Source organism: Pan troglodytes, chromosome 13 (genome assembly GCF_028858775.2).
Source record: "Pan troglodytes isolate AG18354 chromosome 13, NHGRI_mPanTro3-v2.0_pri, whole genome shotgun sequence".
NCBI classification, from domain to species: domain Eukaryota; kingdom Metazoa; phylum Chordata; class Mammalia; order Primates; family Hominidae; genus Pan; species Pan troglodytes.
Genome location: NC_072411.2, coordinates 74126320 through 74144516, shown reverse-complemented (window position 1 = coordinate 74144516; position 18197 = coordinate 74126320). Strand labels below are relative to the sequence as shown.

The window sequence follows — 18197 nt, the reverse complement described above, 5'->3', positions numbered from 1 at the left end:
GAGCTCCCCAAACTCGGTTCAAAGCTTTGACTCAGCCAAGGTCATAAATATTCATGAGCTGGCGGAGCTGATTGGTCCGCTGTCTTGCATAATCACTGGGGATTGGTCCGAGGCGCTCGGGCTCCGCTGGACTAGAGCGGGCGAGGCGGCCCGGCCTCGGGAGAGACGCATCCACACTTCCCGGCCGGGGCTCCTCTGCAACAGAGCGCGCCGGGCAGGAAGCACAATGGGCTGCGGCGTCTGCGCCGGGGCCCCTGCGGCCCGCGGTTCATCGGCCTCCCGCCTCCCTCGCGCGCTTTCCTCCCCAGGAACCAACCAGCGGCTCCGCGCCGCCGCCCCCTTACCACTGTCCCCACCCTTCAGCGGTCCCTAACACCAGACACCGGGGACCGCTTCTCGTCGCTGCCACTCAGTTCGGCGCAGAGCTAGGGCGGCTCAGGAGGAGCCTGACCTCTGCCTCTGGAGCGCGGAGTCGCGCACTGGGGGCGCCCGAGGCGGCCAACAGACAGAGGTTCTCCTAAGAGCCTTGTGCCTAGCGCAGCGCCCATCCGGCCGCGCCTCCCCGGTACGCTCTGCCACATCCCTGGAGTCGGGGCTTAGGGGCCCTCCCCGCGAACTCACTCACTCGGCCGCTGCGCCAACGCCGCTGTCGCTCCCTGGGGCCCGCTCGCATTGCTCCAGGCCCAGCTGGCCACTCCAGCTCGAGGCTGCACGGGTCTGATTAAAGCAGTGCGCGTGGAGAGCCAGGAACCCGCGCTTCTCCTCCCAGGAAAGGCGGCTGCACCGCCCCCTCCCCCAACACACACATCCTCTTTCCCTCCCAGCCTTCCTCCTCCTCCCCCTCCCTTCTCCACTCCCCATGCGCGGAGAGCCCCGGGCTCACTCGCCCCGAGAGCGCGGCTCAGCGTGGAGCCCAGGAGGCCTAGGGGCTCAGATCTGCTGGAGCCACCGACGCCAGGTGGTCATTTTCCGGCCTCCTGAGGTCTAGCGAGACTTCCAGAGTTTAGGAGTCCCTGGGGGACACCGAAACCCGCAGCAACCCCAGGCCTGTGGTAGGCTCCCTTATCTATGTGTAGACGTCTCTCGTTGCCACCCAGGATCTTCCTCACCTCCAGTGGCCAAAGCGCGCGCCACCAGGCCTAGGGGGCAGGGCTAGTGGAGGCAAGATCTGCCGCTGCTCCTTCTGTCTTCTGGGGTGCTAGGTACAAAAAAGTGCACAAGAGCCCCCACCCCATCGCCACTACTACCAATACAGCCAGCCCCTCGCGGTGTGGCGTACACCACCCTGGCTGTAAGTGGATGTTGGTTCCCCATCCCGCCAGCCCCACGGTGAATCCCAAATTACTTTGTTAGGTAATTAGAAAGTGTTGATAATTATTTCTTTCATCATTTAGCGGTGTGACGGGAACGGGGAAATGATCTTGTGAAAGTTCACACGTGCAGATGTATTAGTTACTGATTCATTTGATTAAATGGTAGTCTCAAGTGCTCAGATCCGCAGCTGAAGGCGCCCCATTAGCATAACACTGATGTTTAATTTTCATACGCATAATTAGCCATATATTTAACACTAATAGCAACATGCAGCCTTTCAGCGTTAAACAGCCCGGGATTTGATCTGGCCTGAGCTGAACCTTCATCGCTGCACCTTCCCCTGTCTGGAGTGTGCAATGATCACAGGACAAACCTCTGTAATCAAGCACATTTTGGCAGAGGGAACACCAATAAAAATGAACATTCAAAACAAATTACATCGGTGCTGTCGTTACAGATATTAGTAGAGGGGGTTTCTCTTTTTTTTAACTTCTGTACCAGCTGCTGCTGCCCGCAGAATTCCTCTCCTTTGGTTTAAGGGCACAATGCTGGGGGCAGAAATATTTCAGGCAGCGTGGCTGGAGCAAAAAGAAAAGCAAAAGAAAAAAAAACCCAATACGCCAAACCAATAACGGGTTTGCCAACGTTTAAAAGATTTTTTTTTCTTAATCACCGAACCACACGGTGAGGCTTTGTAGCAACAGCCAGCTAATGATTCCGCCACCAGGCAACTCCGGGAGCCGCTCGGCTCGTCCTGATTTCTGTGTCGCACTTGTGGTTTTAATTGCTCCTTCCTAGTGCCTGTTTTAGGGTATGGAGTGCCATGCCGTGTGCCCAGCACAGTCGCTCGGATACTGCCGGGCCCCAGGTCTCTCGCGCGTGCCCTGAGGGCCTTGCCCAAGTAAGTGATCGCCGCGGCGGGCGCGGGGTCGGGGTTGGGACCGGGGAAAGCGGAATTGGTAATTCCCGGAGCTCAGGGCAAGGCGTGAGGAAACCCGACGGCCGGGCCGCCTAGGGACAGTGTATTCCAGAGACTTGCAAGGTGGGGGAAGGGGAGAGACGGCCGCACATCGCGACAGTCTCTTGGGTGCTCTGTGTCCACAGCTGGAAAAGGATCAAAGACTTTTGCGGCAGCACAGGGAACCTGGTTGCCTTCTTGGAACAAAAGTCCGGCATGAGCCCCTCGGGATACTGTTTCAGAGCCTTGTTTAATTTAGAAGCGGGTTGTGTGTGAGCAAGAGATGGCTACACTCCGGAATTATTTCTTAGCTCAGAAAGGTCTAGGGAGGAGCACTGAGCGCGGGCCCTCTGATGCCGAGCCGCTGGCGGTAGCTGGTTTCTCAATGTGGGATCTTAGCTGCACTCAGTGAACTTGGAGTGGATCCCTCCCACCCCCTACTGCTAAGGTGACACCTGTTCTGAATGCCGGTTTGCTTAAATTGTTGCCTGCCCTCACTCTGAGAGAAAACAAAACTCTCCCATTTGTCCTGAGGGTCCGGGATTCCTCATGGAACCTACTGGAGTCACCTCAGGACCAGGAGGTCCTGGTGGTGTTAGCCACAGCCACTCTTGGCTGGAATCCCAGTGGCTCTGGGTGAGGTTTTCGGCCAGTTCAGCTGGAAGAGGGACAGGAAGGCGTGGACGAGGTATTTTTAAATCTACTTCCTAATCTCAACTTCAAAGCATGTTAAAGGGAGTTCTTTAGGGAGCTGCTGAGTGTTGGTACACACATACACACACATATATATACACCCACACACTTTAGGTTAGTCCCTTTAATAAATGGAATTATAAACTTGTCCCATAAATACCTCCACCTCAAAATAATTGCTGCACAAGCAGCGTGTTACCTCAGTGGTTAGTAAAGTCCTGTGGTCCTAATAAAACTATCCTTGGGGAACCTCGGAGTGAACTGATTTGCGGATAAGATACAATGCTAATGGTTGCAATCTGATTGCCTTAGGAGAAAACTGAAGTCATTCTCCAGCAAACATCTCCCAAGGCCAGCTGAACCCTCTTGATCTTTAGGGAATTCAGATCTTTGGGGGGGTGGGGGGCAGTAGCATCAGGCTGTGGGCCTCTGCTTGGCCAACTTCCGACCACACAAAAAGTTTTTCTATGGACCTTGTAAATCATCAACCCCTCCTTGGTCTTTTCCAGTTCTCAGACTCACTAGAATCAGAAACACCTCTATCCAAAAATCTACAACCCTGGACACAAAGAAGCCGAGCTGGAGGGGTTGGGGGACGACGAGAGAACCCTGTGTTAGGTAAAAGCTGGAACTCATCACTTTTCTGAGCCGCCTGGTCCTCAGTTTCCCGTATTATGAATGTTACAAAGATGAGCTGGCTCTTAGTCCTGGCCGAGGACACCACCTGTCCTGGCAACTACAGGTGCCATTTCCTTGCCGCTTCCGAAAGCCCAAGTTATCTTTAAGGGATGTCAGCTTTGCAAAACCCGCTTCAGTAGAAACAAGAGTTAGCACAACCATTAACTGCTTGAACACCCTCGTTGGACTTGTTCCTAAAATCATAACCGAAGGCAGACGGCTTCCTTCGTGGACTGCCAGAGGCCCGGCCTCTCCCTGCCCTTGAGCTCAGGTGCGGAACAGGTACCGGAGAGCAAGCGCAAGGGAAAGGAGGGTGCTCCGGGCAGGAATGGCCCTTGGCAGACAGAGCGTGGGCCCTTGGATTCCTGCTCCTGAAGCGGGATGGAACTGCCGGCCGAACTGGAGCTCAACTCGCAAGCTTCAGTCCCGGCCAAGTAGGCCCTTGCCCTCAAATGCGCCCGTATCTCCTCTCTCTGGGACCCTCTCGGTTTCCAGAACAGCTGACCTTTGCGGCTCCTGCAGCGTGCAAGCGCGGGTCCGGATGCGAGGAGGGCCAGTCTGGGGAGGGGTCATTTTAGAGACTAGACCGCCCACTAATCAGCCACTGTTCACACCTGGGCGAGTGGGGCCCAAGCTCGAATTCCTAGTGCAGCAAACGGTCTAGCGTGCGTGCGTGCGTGCGTGTGGGGTGGGTGGGGGCAGGGCCTCAAACTTCACCTCTGGACTGGCCTTGGAGGGCTGGATGTGGGCGGGGGAGGAAGAGCCGCAGGGGTCCAGGAAAGTCGCGTTTCTGGATTGACAGAAACCTGAAGAATGGCCAGGCCCAGAGTCCACTGCCAAGGACATGTTTGTAATCAATGCCTCTGTTCGCGGGCTAATCTTTCATCGCAAAGCCGCGATGGAGGGGAAAGATACGGAAGGGCTGGGGTTGGGGGCTGGCTTCTGCGAGCATCCTTGGGGCCGGCCAATATGGAATACACAAAAGGGAGAAACGGATTTAAAAAAATCCCAGTCAACAGGTTCGGGTTTTTCGGCAGACGTGCAAAGCTCAGATACAAAGATCACTGTAACTGTCAGAGAGGTAAGGACCTCTGACACAATGGATTTAAGAGGTTTTTTACTCCAACAGTCAGGGCAAGGGAAAGAGAAAACCGTGCTTCTCTTGGAATCTCTTCCAACCAGGGGGTTTCCTCCAGTCCCCTCCAGATGCGTTGACCGCGCTGGGAAACCGAGTCCAGGGCCAGGATTTGTTTTTCCAAAGCCGCGCGACCCCAGCAGGGCTTCAGATCCGAGTTCCCAGTTGCTCTTCAGTCTCCCCCGCGTTCTTCCAAACGCTATCAGGAGCCACGCAGGTTACCGCACGACTGGTCATTTCCCTGTTTCTTCTAAAAGTTCTCCAGCCAAATTTCAGCAATTTATTTAAAAAGGCACCTGGTCACCGCGACCTTCGGGCGGCTCCTCAGGCCTCATGGGGTAGTTTGGTCAGGATCTGCGCGCCCCTCGACGTGATGAGAACCGTGTGCTCGAACTGGGCCGACCTGTAACACAGCACCCAGCCGTCAGAACGCGCACGCAAGCTCCGGCCGGGCCACAAGCGCGCCGTCGGACCAATCTTCCTTTCCCATACAATTTAAAAGCAACAGAGCAGAAAGCAAACACCTTTGATTGTCTAGGGAGACCACAGTCCATGCATCCTCCAGGACTTTAAATTCAGGGGATCCCTCCGTGATGATTGGCTCTGTAAGAGGAAAAATATTTACTGCAGTGACCTCATCAGATTCTTGTTAAACATTGTTTCCGGCTGATTATTAAAAAAGAGAAGTTTCTCCTCCCTCCCCTCAAGTGCTTCCCCCACAGGCTCATGTTGTCATCTTGCAAGGGTTGATAATTGATGTTGCTTACATAGTATACTACAAACTAAACAGTAGGAAGAGGAAACACTACGCCATTCAAAATGTATGAAGTTGCCTAGTTCGTAATTTTTTAGAGAAAGAAGGGTATTTTAATCAAGCTTTAATTAGGACCCCGTGGATAATAACCACCCAAACACCAGTCCCTCTTATAAATACCAATTTTTTAAAAAATATTTAAATTTTAAAAACATGCTCGAGATGTTCATTCATCAGCAAATAACAATTTTCTTATTTCACTCTAATTGCTTCTCCATTAAGTCCCACAGTCAGAAACAGGATGCCTTTACGGCCCTAGGTGACTGGAATTTGGTGGTGATACCAATCACAGGATCAGCCAGGAACGGGCCACCAGAGAGCACATGCCACTTGCTGACAGGGAGCAAGGGACATAATCGTGTCTAGTTACTGGGTGTTAATGAAAAAACAAAACAAAACAAAAAACCCAACACCACATTATGCTGGTAACAGAATTAGAGGTTGGATGGCTGCCTTCTCCTAAATGTGTCGGTAAGTATCTGATTTAGGAAGATGGGGCTTGAGGATATTATTTAATCAGATTTCCAGTGCATCCGAATTATTTCATTACACTGATTGGCTTTATTGGTCCTTCACCGGACTGCCGGGCCTAGGCCAGTGGCAAAAGCTTCCACCAGGAGCTACGCAATCACTTGGAAGAGGAGCTCAATTTACCTATAGTGAATGCCATGCCCTCCTCCATGGGTAGATCATTGTCATTTGCTGCAAAACAAAAAACATGGGGGGTGAGAATAGGAAATGGGGAGGACAGAAAAAAAATAGATTACAGGGGTCAGGCCCCTTTAAAAAACTTGGTTGTTTTATTTCTCTTCTTTTAGAGAAGGAAGGTGGAGATTTCTGGAGTCCTGGATAGTGACCAGGAGTTAAACACGGGGCTACTGGGCCGGAGTCTTTGCATTATCTGTGCTCTGGGTCAAGACTCCCCCGGAAGAGTTTTCCAAGGCCTGGCAGGGGCAGCCTGGTTGTTTCAGACACGTCAGGCTTCCTCTCCCCCTCTCCCTGTCCCCCAGGCTACTAGGGCTCCCAGCCTACTACTGGGTCCTGGGCCTTGCCCACACCCCTCACTCAAAGAAGTCCTGGGGAAGGATGCAAAGGAGGGCAGCCTCCTTTGGTGCAGGTTGTGGGGAGCAGGGGCCTGACTTCAAATAGCTTCATTTCAGACACTGGCACCAGGTAGGGCACAAGGCTGACAAGCCGTTTCTGCACTCTCACCTGAACCTCTTGAGCTGCCTAGGTGGGGGCTCTTTGGTCCAAAGAGGGTTTGGACCTGCTGGGTGTCCAGCGATCCTCGAGGGCATGGGTCCGAAAGAGTAGTCCTTCTATGGACCAATCAAGTCCATAGGGGCACAGGTCAAGGCCCCAGGACCAACTTTCCTTTGGTCCCTGTCCAGGTGTGGACCTGCCTTGAGGGTGCTCCACTGAGCTGCCTCCTACCTCAACCCAAATCCTCCCACCCCTCTGGGCCCACCCCTGTCTTCTCACTATAGGGTGCACACCCAGGCAGTGAAAAACAAGAGATTCTGGGGAAGGAAGACAAGGGTGGGCATAATCTAGAAATCACTAAAGAGTACATGCTGCTAAATACATCAGCTGTCAACGCTGGGTAAGATGTAATGAAGTTTAACCACAACAGTCAGCAGCTAGAAAAGGGGGTAGAAAAAGCAAAACAGAAAACAGTCATATGTGCATGCTGCTGGGACACTGATGCAGTGGCGTTTTGTTTTCAGTAACTTTTTCTACACAAATATCCCTTGTGCCTTCCAGCCATGCACCCTTCAGGAGAAGACAGAGAGCAAAATAAACCTTATTTTGGGATTGAAACAGCTGGGCTCTAATCCAGTAACACAGTAATGTCCCGGTTAAAATTAAGCAGACCCCCCTCCCCTGCCCCCTGCACATAAACACACACACAAACACAAGGTTGATAATGCAGATTCAAAGTCAGAGGAAGAGCTTCAGGGTCAAAGCTGCCACATCTTGATCTCTGATCAAGAAACAGCCTCCAAATGAACTTTCTTACCATGATGCCAAATTTCTGGATGTCCATGAAAGTAAGATCCTATTCCATGTCCCACAAAATGTGGACAGACTTGAAAACCATTCTGATGAGTTATGTGGCTTTAAAAGTGACCAAAAAATATTTAATTAAATTAGATAAGTTTTTTGGGCATACTAAGATAAAACAAAGTCACTTTAAAATATTCTCTGAAAAAGAAAAAGTCAGTAATATTTAGAGTCAGATAATAACATTCATGTGTTTTCATTACGCTGTAATAATTTTAATTTTTGCTGTTGCCTGCAACCACTGTCTTTGGATATATGAAGAAAGAAGGTACATATCTATCTAACACAGTCGTTTGAGTCATTTACCTTTGTACAGCATTCAGACAAAGCCACTTTAAGACAACAAATAAGTGTGTATACACACATAGTGATTGCCATACATAACCGGGATATATGTGCATATAATGCAGGTCATAAAAACCTGCCTGGCTTTTTTGAGGTTTCACAAAAAGACTATAAATTACTCCTGATTGGGGAACCAAATATAAAACAAATTACAATATAGAAGTATGACTTTCTACTTCTATGGTTCCCTTTTTCTGCTCTATTTCAAAGTGTTATACATTTTAACAACAGGCACACTCACACGAAAAGCTCAATCTACTTTGTCAATATTCTTGAAATACTCCAAAACCGTGAGATCATTTGAGAGTTCCATTCAAGACCTGCACCATTGACAAAATTCATAAAGAATGCTTTTTAATCACTAGGATGCTTAAATAAGCTAGTATTGTGATTCCCAATTCTTAGTGCTTCATTAGTTACTTCATTACACGTATGTGGAGAAGTACATTGCATGCGCAAATGTTTTACATTCCATCTGAAACCAAGCACACAGACTCCAATTCTAAAATCTTCATCTACAAGATTGAAAAGTAGTCCTTGAAATCAGCTAACATGTTTATTTTGGGGAGCATCAGACAAACAAGAACACATATACTATTAAGAATTTATATTTTCATGTGGACAAAGGGCAAAATGCCCCTAACCCTAACACTAGATTGGGATTTACAGGACTACTATTTCAATTATTAACAGAACTAAGTTTCTAGATCTCAAACTAGAGTCTCTAACAGACTCTAAGTTTAGTTTAACATGAACCCACAGGCTTTCAGCCAGCATCTTTATGGCCATTCATGTTTATATGTTTTTCTAAATAATTTTAACCATCCCCAGACTTGTAAGACAGCTTCACTTAGACCTGGATGTCACTATAACCAGCAGATGGGCAGCCTCTTATTCAGATTTAATTTTGATGTAACTGTTAGTGCAGAAATAGGTAAGCTATACATATGTTGAGGACAGGAACGGTAAGTCAAGGTTTTTATCTCTTACGTTGTACTTTATGGTTATTTCTGTGGATCTTTGGTGGGCAAGTATTTCTATTTGGTGTTTCCCAAGGTGTTTTTGTTTGTGCCACACAGTTTCTGAATAAACACTGAGGATGAAGAGTGAAAACAGGGTGGAAGAAAGATAATTAAATAGGACATAATAATCTAGATTTTTTTTTTACAGGAACAGTTTCTCCCTAAACCTATAAATTATGTTAGTTCAATCCCAACAAACCTCAATGATTCTAAGAACACTCAATATAAACTATTCTATTTTCTCTTCTAAAAAAAAAATCTAGGTTTTTTTTTTTTTTTAAAGGATCCGGCTGATTGGCAGGCATCACGGCTACATCTTAAATGTGTGTTACAATGGCAATCTTCATTTTAATTTCCGATGAGAGGAGAGGAAGAAAGCCCACTCTGAAAAAACACTTAGGGTCCCTCCCCCCATCATACCTCTCGTTCCTCTGCATAAAAGAAGCTGTGCAATTACTAGGTGGCTAAAGATATCTAAGAGCATTCTCCTACAACAATTTACTCCGTGGGTCCTGCTGCAACTTCTGGCTCCAGGAGTATCATAGAATCTGTGTGTCATGGATGCAAAGGTTAGAGGATTTCACAGCCAGGTGGAAAGAGGAAAAGAACAGGCCAAATTTCCCCCAGTTCCCTGCTTGAGCACATCTTAATGCCTGACTCTCAGGAGCTGAGTATACACTCCTGTTTGCTTTGCAGAGTATTTTCCTTCTGGATTGGTAGGTGGTTTTTAGCACTTACTGGAACTAAGTCAGATAGAATCTCATTAATATTCCTAATTACTGTTTAAAAGCATTCCCTTTCTATTATTTTGGAATAAATGGGGAGCACAAGATTATTTACCTGATTGTAGGGTTTAAATCCAAATTCACAGAGACAATCCAAGTGACCAGTAGTAGCAAATTTCACTCCTCTAATATGAAAGAAAGTACTGGTAACCCTAACTGTGGCATGGGGAGTTGGAGTGTGTCTGCACCTCTTGACTGGCATGCTGGGGAAAATGGAAACAGCAGGGCAGGCAGAAGTACCCAAGTACTCCCAAACACCAGTCACCACAGGCCATAACCCTTTTCTGTGCACAAGAGTTTTCTTGCCCTGGACATTTCACGGATATAATCTGTCTTTGCTCTGCTGAAACCTACTGAAAAGAATTCTCCTGGTAGTAGATCTTCTGATTTTCTCTAACTAAAAATCCTTTAAGACAGTGTGACATCTGCCCATGAACCCAAGCACACTTGTGATTTGAGGCCTTTTATATGGAATATTTGGAGAGGGAGAGGAGGATACATAAAGGTTGTTTATGAACTTACTTTCCTATTATACCGTCTTATTACAATTCATGTTGTAGTTACAGTTTATACATGAAAAAGATACCTCTTTTAAGGAATTTCATCTTGTGACCATTTTCTTCAGTTTAATTCCTTTTCATGAGGCAGTTATACTCAATTTAAATGTCATCTAGGTAAATTAAATTTCTTAATACTTTTCAACTAGTTTTTTGACTAAAAATACATTCCCCAAGAGGGCAGAGGAGTACTGTGTTTACGTACATGCTGTTATAAAGAAATAAAAATGCACATAAAAATAGATTTATTGCCAATTTTACATTAATCCTATAAACAGCACTAATCTCCAAATAGTCACATCTCTAATAAATGATCTCAAATGGCACGTTATTTCATAAGTTATGAAATTTTTCTTTACTCTTTCTAGATATTTATTTTAGGCAGTAGTTATGAATGAAGGAATGCACAAATCCAGGGATTCCTTCTAATGAAAAGGAATGTTTAAGTACAATTAGTAATATTTTTGAAAGCCAACAACTGTTTTCCAAAAAAGTAGTAGATTTTTTTTGTTTCAAACCAGATCACAAATTACTGTATTTTTCTTACAATAGTGCTGAACTTTTATTTGAGGTTTTCTGTTTCTGGAAAGCAGACATGATGGATTGAAATAAAAGATAATTTATTGCAATGCTTACTTTCATGTGCAGAGAGAAGCAGTATAATTGTAATTTACAGTAGCTGTCAAGAAAAATCCATCACAGATGACATTAAAATGACTTATTTTGCCTGAGCCACTTATTGTTTAAATGTGCATAATCTAATAGAAAGAGATTATTTTTTAAAAATCTGCTTTATATTGTTCCAAATTAATATCAAAACATATAGTTATGAATTAAACATTAAAAACCATTTATTGATACTTTCATCATGACATTTACAAGTTTAAATTATTTTTGATTGAACTGTCACATATTCATGATGCATGAATCTACACATTCACAATATACTCATATGTACAGATTGTATAATCTAGAGATAATTATAAAAACACAGATTTAGAAATATTTTAAAGCAAATGGAGGTACAGTGAGTCTAGTAACACTATGACCTAAAGATTACTAGACATTCCTCACAAAAGCAAAAGGGCCCAGAGAGAACTCTTTCCATTAAAACATTTTAGCTGATACTTCCTCAAAGACATTATCTTCTTTAGGTTTCAGAGGAGAATTCCAAAATTTCCTGTAGAGATCTCAAGGTTTTTGATAACATAATACTAATACAAGTTGCTTGTTCTTTTCCTAGTGTATCAGTAGAGAGAGGCTATGCAAAAGATGGTGAATATCTTAAAATAAACAAGACCGAGTTGAAAGATGTTTGTAAACCTTTGGTCTGTAATGATTTCAAGTACTTTGGCTTAAAGGTAAATATGGTTTGTTTACTTATTCCCCTAAGATTTTGCCAGAATAAGAAAAGGCAAGATAATAGGTGTCCAGAAACACTGCTTTAACACATCAGAACAAATATTTGTTAGAATCGGGGCCAGTTTCCTTTCTAGTGGCAGACATAAACCATCTAAATAATGAAATATATTAGGGTACAAGCAAAAAGTTCATTGTCTGTTATTTTCCACATAGTTTTTTTAAGTGCAGTTGTTGGGACTGACTGATCTGGTTTTCAAAAAAGCTTGTACATGCAAATTCATACTCTGTGAAAACTGACCTTTGTATCCAGATAGCTAAAATCCAATGTCACTTTCAATTCTACTCTTCTTCTTCTTCTTTTTTTTTTTAATGTAGCTAGAATTAATGTAGTGAATATGTAATGAAATGCATTATCCTGCATGGAGATTTATCAGATTTTCCAACTGAATGCTATGCTTTGCTAGTACTAGCTGGAGTTCACCTGCATGTTGGTGTGGCGTGTGGCTCTTTTTTGTAAAGAGTTAAGTCGTACACAAAAAAAGGGAACAAAGGTCAGCACCCAGCCGCCACTTGAATGTGAGATTTTTCTTTTTATTCCCCTTGATGTATACTAGGCTCTGTGTTATTAGTCTTAATGATGGAAAATTGTAGTGTTGATACAAATCTTTTTTTCAAAGTAGTAGGCGGGAGCTCCATTTGTTAGTAAGTTTTTTTTGTGACTAAAAGCCATGGACAGTACATTTATGTAGCAGTAAAAGGCCTAGATGCTCTTTCCATAGCAGAGCTAATTATTCCTACTGTGACCTTACTGATCTAGCCTGTTCCTAGTACATCTCATCTGCACGCCTGTTCCTCTGTGTAGATGGTGTCAGAGAATATGAAAAACCCTATAATGAAACCATTTTCATGATGGAGAAAGGCTACTGGAGTTGCACTTGCTACAAAGAGGCTCAATTATATGAGTAATTGTGATAATTTTCTACATTCATAGCCTTCAATGGGGGAAAAAGAATGAGAGCCACAAAGGAAAATTACTTTAACAAGAAAGTACAGAGAGTAAAAATGGAAGAAGAGACAAAAAGGGGAAAAAATAACCAGAAAAAAAGTTTAAAAAATAGATCTGGAGGGAGGAATAGCGAGACAGGGAGAACAACAGAAATGCTCAAAAGCCCATGTGCAGCTGTGTTGCACAATTAAATTGAATTTTTTTTTCTGCAGTTGATGAATGTGACTACTGCAAATGTGCCTCTGTAGTTAGCTATCATTTGTTGTTCCGTGACAGGAAAAGGATAATTACCTCTCAGAGAGAATCAAAGGCTGACATGCCCTTTAGACACAGCCATGAATGCAGAGCTCGATAGAATGCTTGAATAAGAATCTAGTGTTCTCTGCCCCCTTCTACTGAAGAATAAATTTTGTTAAAATGCAAGAGCACCACCAGTAAATTTGTTGAACCCTAGGTGTTCAAAAATATGAGGTGCATCTATCGACTCATCCCATTTGCAAAAATAAAACTGCATTTTGAATTCATTTCTATTATATTCATGGACAGTAAGATAGTGAGATATGCATTAAATTTCTTTTCCCAGTAGGGGTCTGATTCAACATTTCCTATGAAAGAACAGAGAGACACTATCCTTTTTTCCCAGGCTAGTTAGCCTATAATTTAAAACTGTCAAAAACACAATTTTGTTCAAAGTCTTCAATAAAAGCTTCTCAGATATAACCCAAAGAGATTTTACTAAAGTTTGATTCAGACACTGTTACAATATTTTTAAAGCCATAAATACATTTAACTGATATTTTACTGGCTTTTTTCTTAAAGTATTTGAAGGCTTACGAAGAAAAAAAGGCAGCATCTTTTCAAGGTGACTAAGCCTTCCATCCTTTAGACAAATGGGAAGTATTCAATGGTTCATATTAATGAGAACAGTACTTTAAAGGGTACTGATGTGATCATCTTTAACAGAATGCATTACTTTAAAATGAAAACATATATTCGGCATGTCTACTTCAAAACAGTTATGGGGGAAAAAAGACCTAAAAGTAGGTAACAGATTATAAAGAAAAGTCTTAAATTCAGAAAACACACATACACATACATTCAAAAAGTAAGGATAGATACTCTGTGAAAAATAAACAACGGTTTACAGAAAAAATGAACCAGACAAAAAAAGAACAGAAGATCACCGTTTCAGGCTATTTGTTAATCTACCAATTTGAAAGGTAAGGCTTGCTTGAACTAACACTTTATTATCTTCATATCACAGAAATACATTTCACTTCATTCCTTTATAAAATTTAGTTTTTCTCCTGTCTTATTAAAAACCCCAGGGTTGAGATGCTCATCGCCTTCTTAGGTACTCCCTTCCATATTTGGTGTGATTTTGAATAAAGGGAAACTATAGACCAGTATGTCAAGCTAAAACAAAAGCAGCCATGTAAATATTGCTTGCTCCTTCTATAAGTTTCTTTGCTGACCCTGGTATAATTCATTTTTATAAAATCTTTTTTTTTTTTTCAACTCAGGAAACAATATTGCAGCCTGGCAGTTCACATACTGATATCAGACTGAAATGATGGTTCTGAATCATAAAACATGTCATCAACTTTATACCAAGCCACCAATAACCTTTGTACCATTTGCCAACCCTCCCTTTACTTGTCAATGTAAGGCTTACCTGATTGTGTTTCCAATTACAGAGAAGGGAGCCCCTGCTCTGCAAGCTGCAATTGCTTCATCTCTACACCTCCTGGCAACCTCCACTAACTTTTTACCACATTCGTCCACATTGCCCACCAAAAATGTTTCAGAGGTGTCTCCATGGTAGCCATTGTAATAGACCTAAACATAAGCAGAAATTTAAAAATATGTCCTTGTTTAAAAATCTACTTTCCTAAAGTATACATTGTATTCATTTATGTATTTAGTAGACTCATGTGTTTTACCCTTCCAGAATTATTCATTTGCCTATCAAAAAAAGAAGAAATAGATATATTGAAACCTTGCAGAAATTTAAAAGATGAAGCCATGCAATGATATTGCAAAATTTAAAAACAACTATGTTAACTAGTATGGTTATTTCAGCATTATGATGAACAATACTACTGTAATATTTTGATTCCTCACTTTATTTCTGAGAAGACAAAATTATATAAGCAAAAATTAGTAGCCAAAGACCTTGATCTACAATTACCACAATAGGTTTAGAGAACCAAGAAGTATTTAACATAGTGAAAAGTTTCTTCAATGTCATGAAGACTTACTTGATTTTGTATTTACCAGTTCTACATTTGAAGTGATATATAATGACAAGAAGAAGTAAGATAGACATGTCTGTATTCTAACAAACAAATAGGAGAATTCAGTTCTAAGAATTGAAGTGGTTCCATATAGGAATGAAATGTGTTACAGAAAAATCCTATGTCTAGAAGTGAAATCTTAATCAAATGTTCCAGACAGCCGAACGTTAATAGAAAGCACTATATATGGATATCTAAAGAATTAGAATATAATAAAACAAGCTTAAAAGCACAATTACAGAAAGTATAATTTTATCAGTCTTCAGTGATTCAGAAGCCAAGTAGGATCTTGAAAGATACCAGATTCATTATAAATCAATGATAACCAAGCACTATAGTAAATATAAAAGGCAGAGGCAACTGTTTGGATACTGATCCTTTGATGTAGCATGGAATTTGCTACTTTGCATAAATTTGTCCTATCTAATTATTTTTCACATTTCTCTTGCTCATAAGGTAGAATGTAGAAACTGTTATAAAAAAGATGTTTATATGAGCTTTCAGTCTGTTGTGATACTGAATTAATGTCTTAAATCTGTATAGTACTCTGCATTTCTTAAAAAATGCTCTCATATTCTGTGAAGAAAGCAAGAAAGGTCTTTATTAGATCTTCAGTTCATAATTCAGGAAACTGAGGCACAGATAAGTAACTTGTTTAAGGTTGGTGGCAGAATATAGAGGTAGATTCAGGTTAATATGATGGATTATTGGCTTCTAATCGAGTGTTTTCTCTACTATATCAAATTATCTTAATTACCTTGCAACAGAATAGTGTTTTATACATTTACTCCCACTTACAGTCCTTTGCAATCCAGGAAAGTATGAGTTTTTATTTTATACACTTGGCAGTATTTCATTTTGCTTCATAGGTTTTACAATTTTGAAATAGTTTGAATGTTAATAATGAAACTATTAAAAGTCTTCAGGAAACTTAGAAAAGGAATAGAGTATTCTCTTTGGACACATTGGAAACAGTAGGGAAGACTATGCTGATTTCGTTCAAAAATTCAAATTTTTATATTCTTATATTTCATTCAAAATACAAGAATACTATTTCAAAATACAAAATACCATTTCATTCAAAATACAAGAATATAAAATTTGCTAATATAGGTGTAGTCAAGAAAATGTATAAATGAATGTTTATATAACTGCTTTTTAAGTAAAAATGTACTATTTTAAAAAATCTTTATTCATCTTTTCATATTACTTTTTCCTAGCTTTGAAAATGATTACTTGAGGCTGGGTGCAGTAGCTCACGCCTGCAATCCTTTGGGAGGCTGGGATGAGAGGATTGCGTGAGACCAGGAGTTTAAAACCAGCTTGGGAAACATAGTGAAACCCCATCTCTACAAAATTAAAAAATTAACCAGGTGTGGTGGCACACGCCTGTAGTTCTAGCTACTTGGGAGGCTAAGGTAGAAGGATCGCTTGAGCCCAGGAGTTCAAGGTTACAGTAAGCCATGATGGCACCACTGCACTGCATCCTGAGTGACAGAGCAAGACCCTATCTCTGAAAAAGAAAAAAAAGAAAAGGAAACAAACAAAAAGAAAAAGAAAGGAAGGGAGGAAGGGAGGGAGGGAGGGAGGAATGAAGGAAGGAAGGAAGGAAGGAAGGAAGGAAGGAAGGAGGGAGGGAAGGAATATCAAAATGACTATTTGAGACTGGTGCAGTGGCTCACACCCATAATTCCAGCACTTTGGGAGGTGGAGGTGGGCGGATCACTTGAGGTCAGGAGTTCAAGACCAGCCTGGCCAACATGGTAAACCCAGCCTCTACTTAAAATACAAAAATTAGCTGGGCGTGGTGGCGTGTGCCTGTAGTCTCAGTTACTGGGGAGGCTGAGGCAGGAGAATCACTTGAACCCTTAAGGCGGAGTTTGCAGTGAGCTGAGATCCTGCCATTGTGCTCCAGCCTGGGCAACAGAGGGAAACTCTGTCTAAAAAAAAAAAAGACTACTTAAAAGATTCACTATATACAGAAATACAATACTTTTGAAAGTCTGTGGCAGTCATCTACAATTTCTATTTATACCCATAAACTAGTCTTGTCTTGTACTTCATTTATTTATTTATTTATTTATTTATTTATTTTTTGAGACAGAGTCTCGCTCTGTCACCCAGGCTGGAGTGCAGGGGCGCGATCTCAGCTCACTGCAACCTCTGCCTCCCAGGTTCAAGCAATTCTCCCTGCCTCAGCCTCCTAAGTAGCTGGGATTAGAGGCTCCTGCCCCCACACAGGGCTAATTTTTATATTTTTAGTATTTTTAGTAGAGATGGGGTTTCACCATGTTGGCCAGGCTGGTCTTGAACTCCTGACCTCAGGTGATCCGCCCGCCTTGGCCTCCCATAGTGCTGGGATTTCAGGCATGAGCCACTGCGCCTGGCCCTTGTACTTCATTTAACAAATATTTATTGAGCAACTACTATGGACATCGCATTGTCTTTAAGAAAAACATTTTTCAGTTTTAAAGGGGGGAAGGAAATCTAATTTCTTGTGATGTATACTAGATGTCAATAATTCTAAGATGCAATGAGTATTTTCTGATAGAAACATAGGATCTGATAATGGAGTCCTTCACTTAATAAAATATTTTATAAGAAATATAATTTGTTAAGATATGGACCTATATGTTTCCTAGATTCCTTCACATTTCTAGACACTTGGAAATATTTCACTTTGCTTTATAAGTTTTACAATTGTGAAGTAATTCGAATGTTAAATACAAAACTGTTTATTAAGTATTCAGGAAACTTAGAAAAGGAATAGAGTATTTTCTTTGGACACACTGGAAACAGTAGGGAAGAGTAGTTGATTTCATTCGAAACATTAAAATGGTAACATTTCATGATAGGGTGACTAGATGAGATAATAGATGTAAAACCGTAAAATCAGGTACAATCCAAAATAAAAGTGTCTCATGAAAAGAACTCTATTTTAGGTATACTTCATAAAATACCTCCTTCCACATGATTCTGAGTTGGAAAGATACCAACAGGATGTATGTGGTGCAAGTGTTCAAGCATTTTAAGTAGGACAAAATGATACAGGAAATAGCATCAGCAATAAAAGAATTGTTGGCTATCTCCTCATATGATTGATATGAAGAAGAAAGGTTTAGTTAACTTAAACAACTAAAAATCAGACTGAATTCCACCATTGGATT

The 18197-nt window shown here is 42.3% G+C and overlaps 1 protein-coding gene across 12 annotated transcripts in view; it reads right to left on the bottom strand.

Annotated features, from left to right (window-relative positions):
* Positions 1-3074: 3074 nt before the first annotated feature.
* The window catches only part of METAP1D (methionyl aminopeptidase type 1D, mitochondrial), an 82671-nt gene continuing 67548 nt past the window's right edge, over positions 3075-18197 (bottom strand). For all 12 annotated transcript variants that reach the window (XM_003309414.6, XM_063790580.1, XM_054679121.2 and 9 more), the window contains 5 exons: positions 14409-14572; positions 7613-7710; positions 6247-6294; positions 5303-5381; positions 3075-5181 (listed from right to left, as the gene is read on the bottom strand). In XM_003309414.6, the coding sequence (XP_003309462.1) occupies positions 5103-5181; positions 5303-5381; positions 6247-6294; positions 7613-7710; positions 14409-14572 (468 nt within the window). In that variant the 3' untranslated portion in view covers positions 3075-5102. The remainder of the gene's footprint in view (positions 5182-5302; positions 5382-6246; positions 6295-7612; positions 7711-14408; positions 14573-18197) is intronic.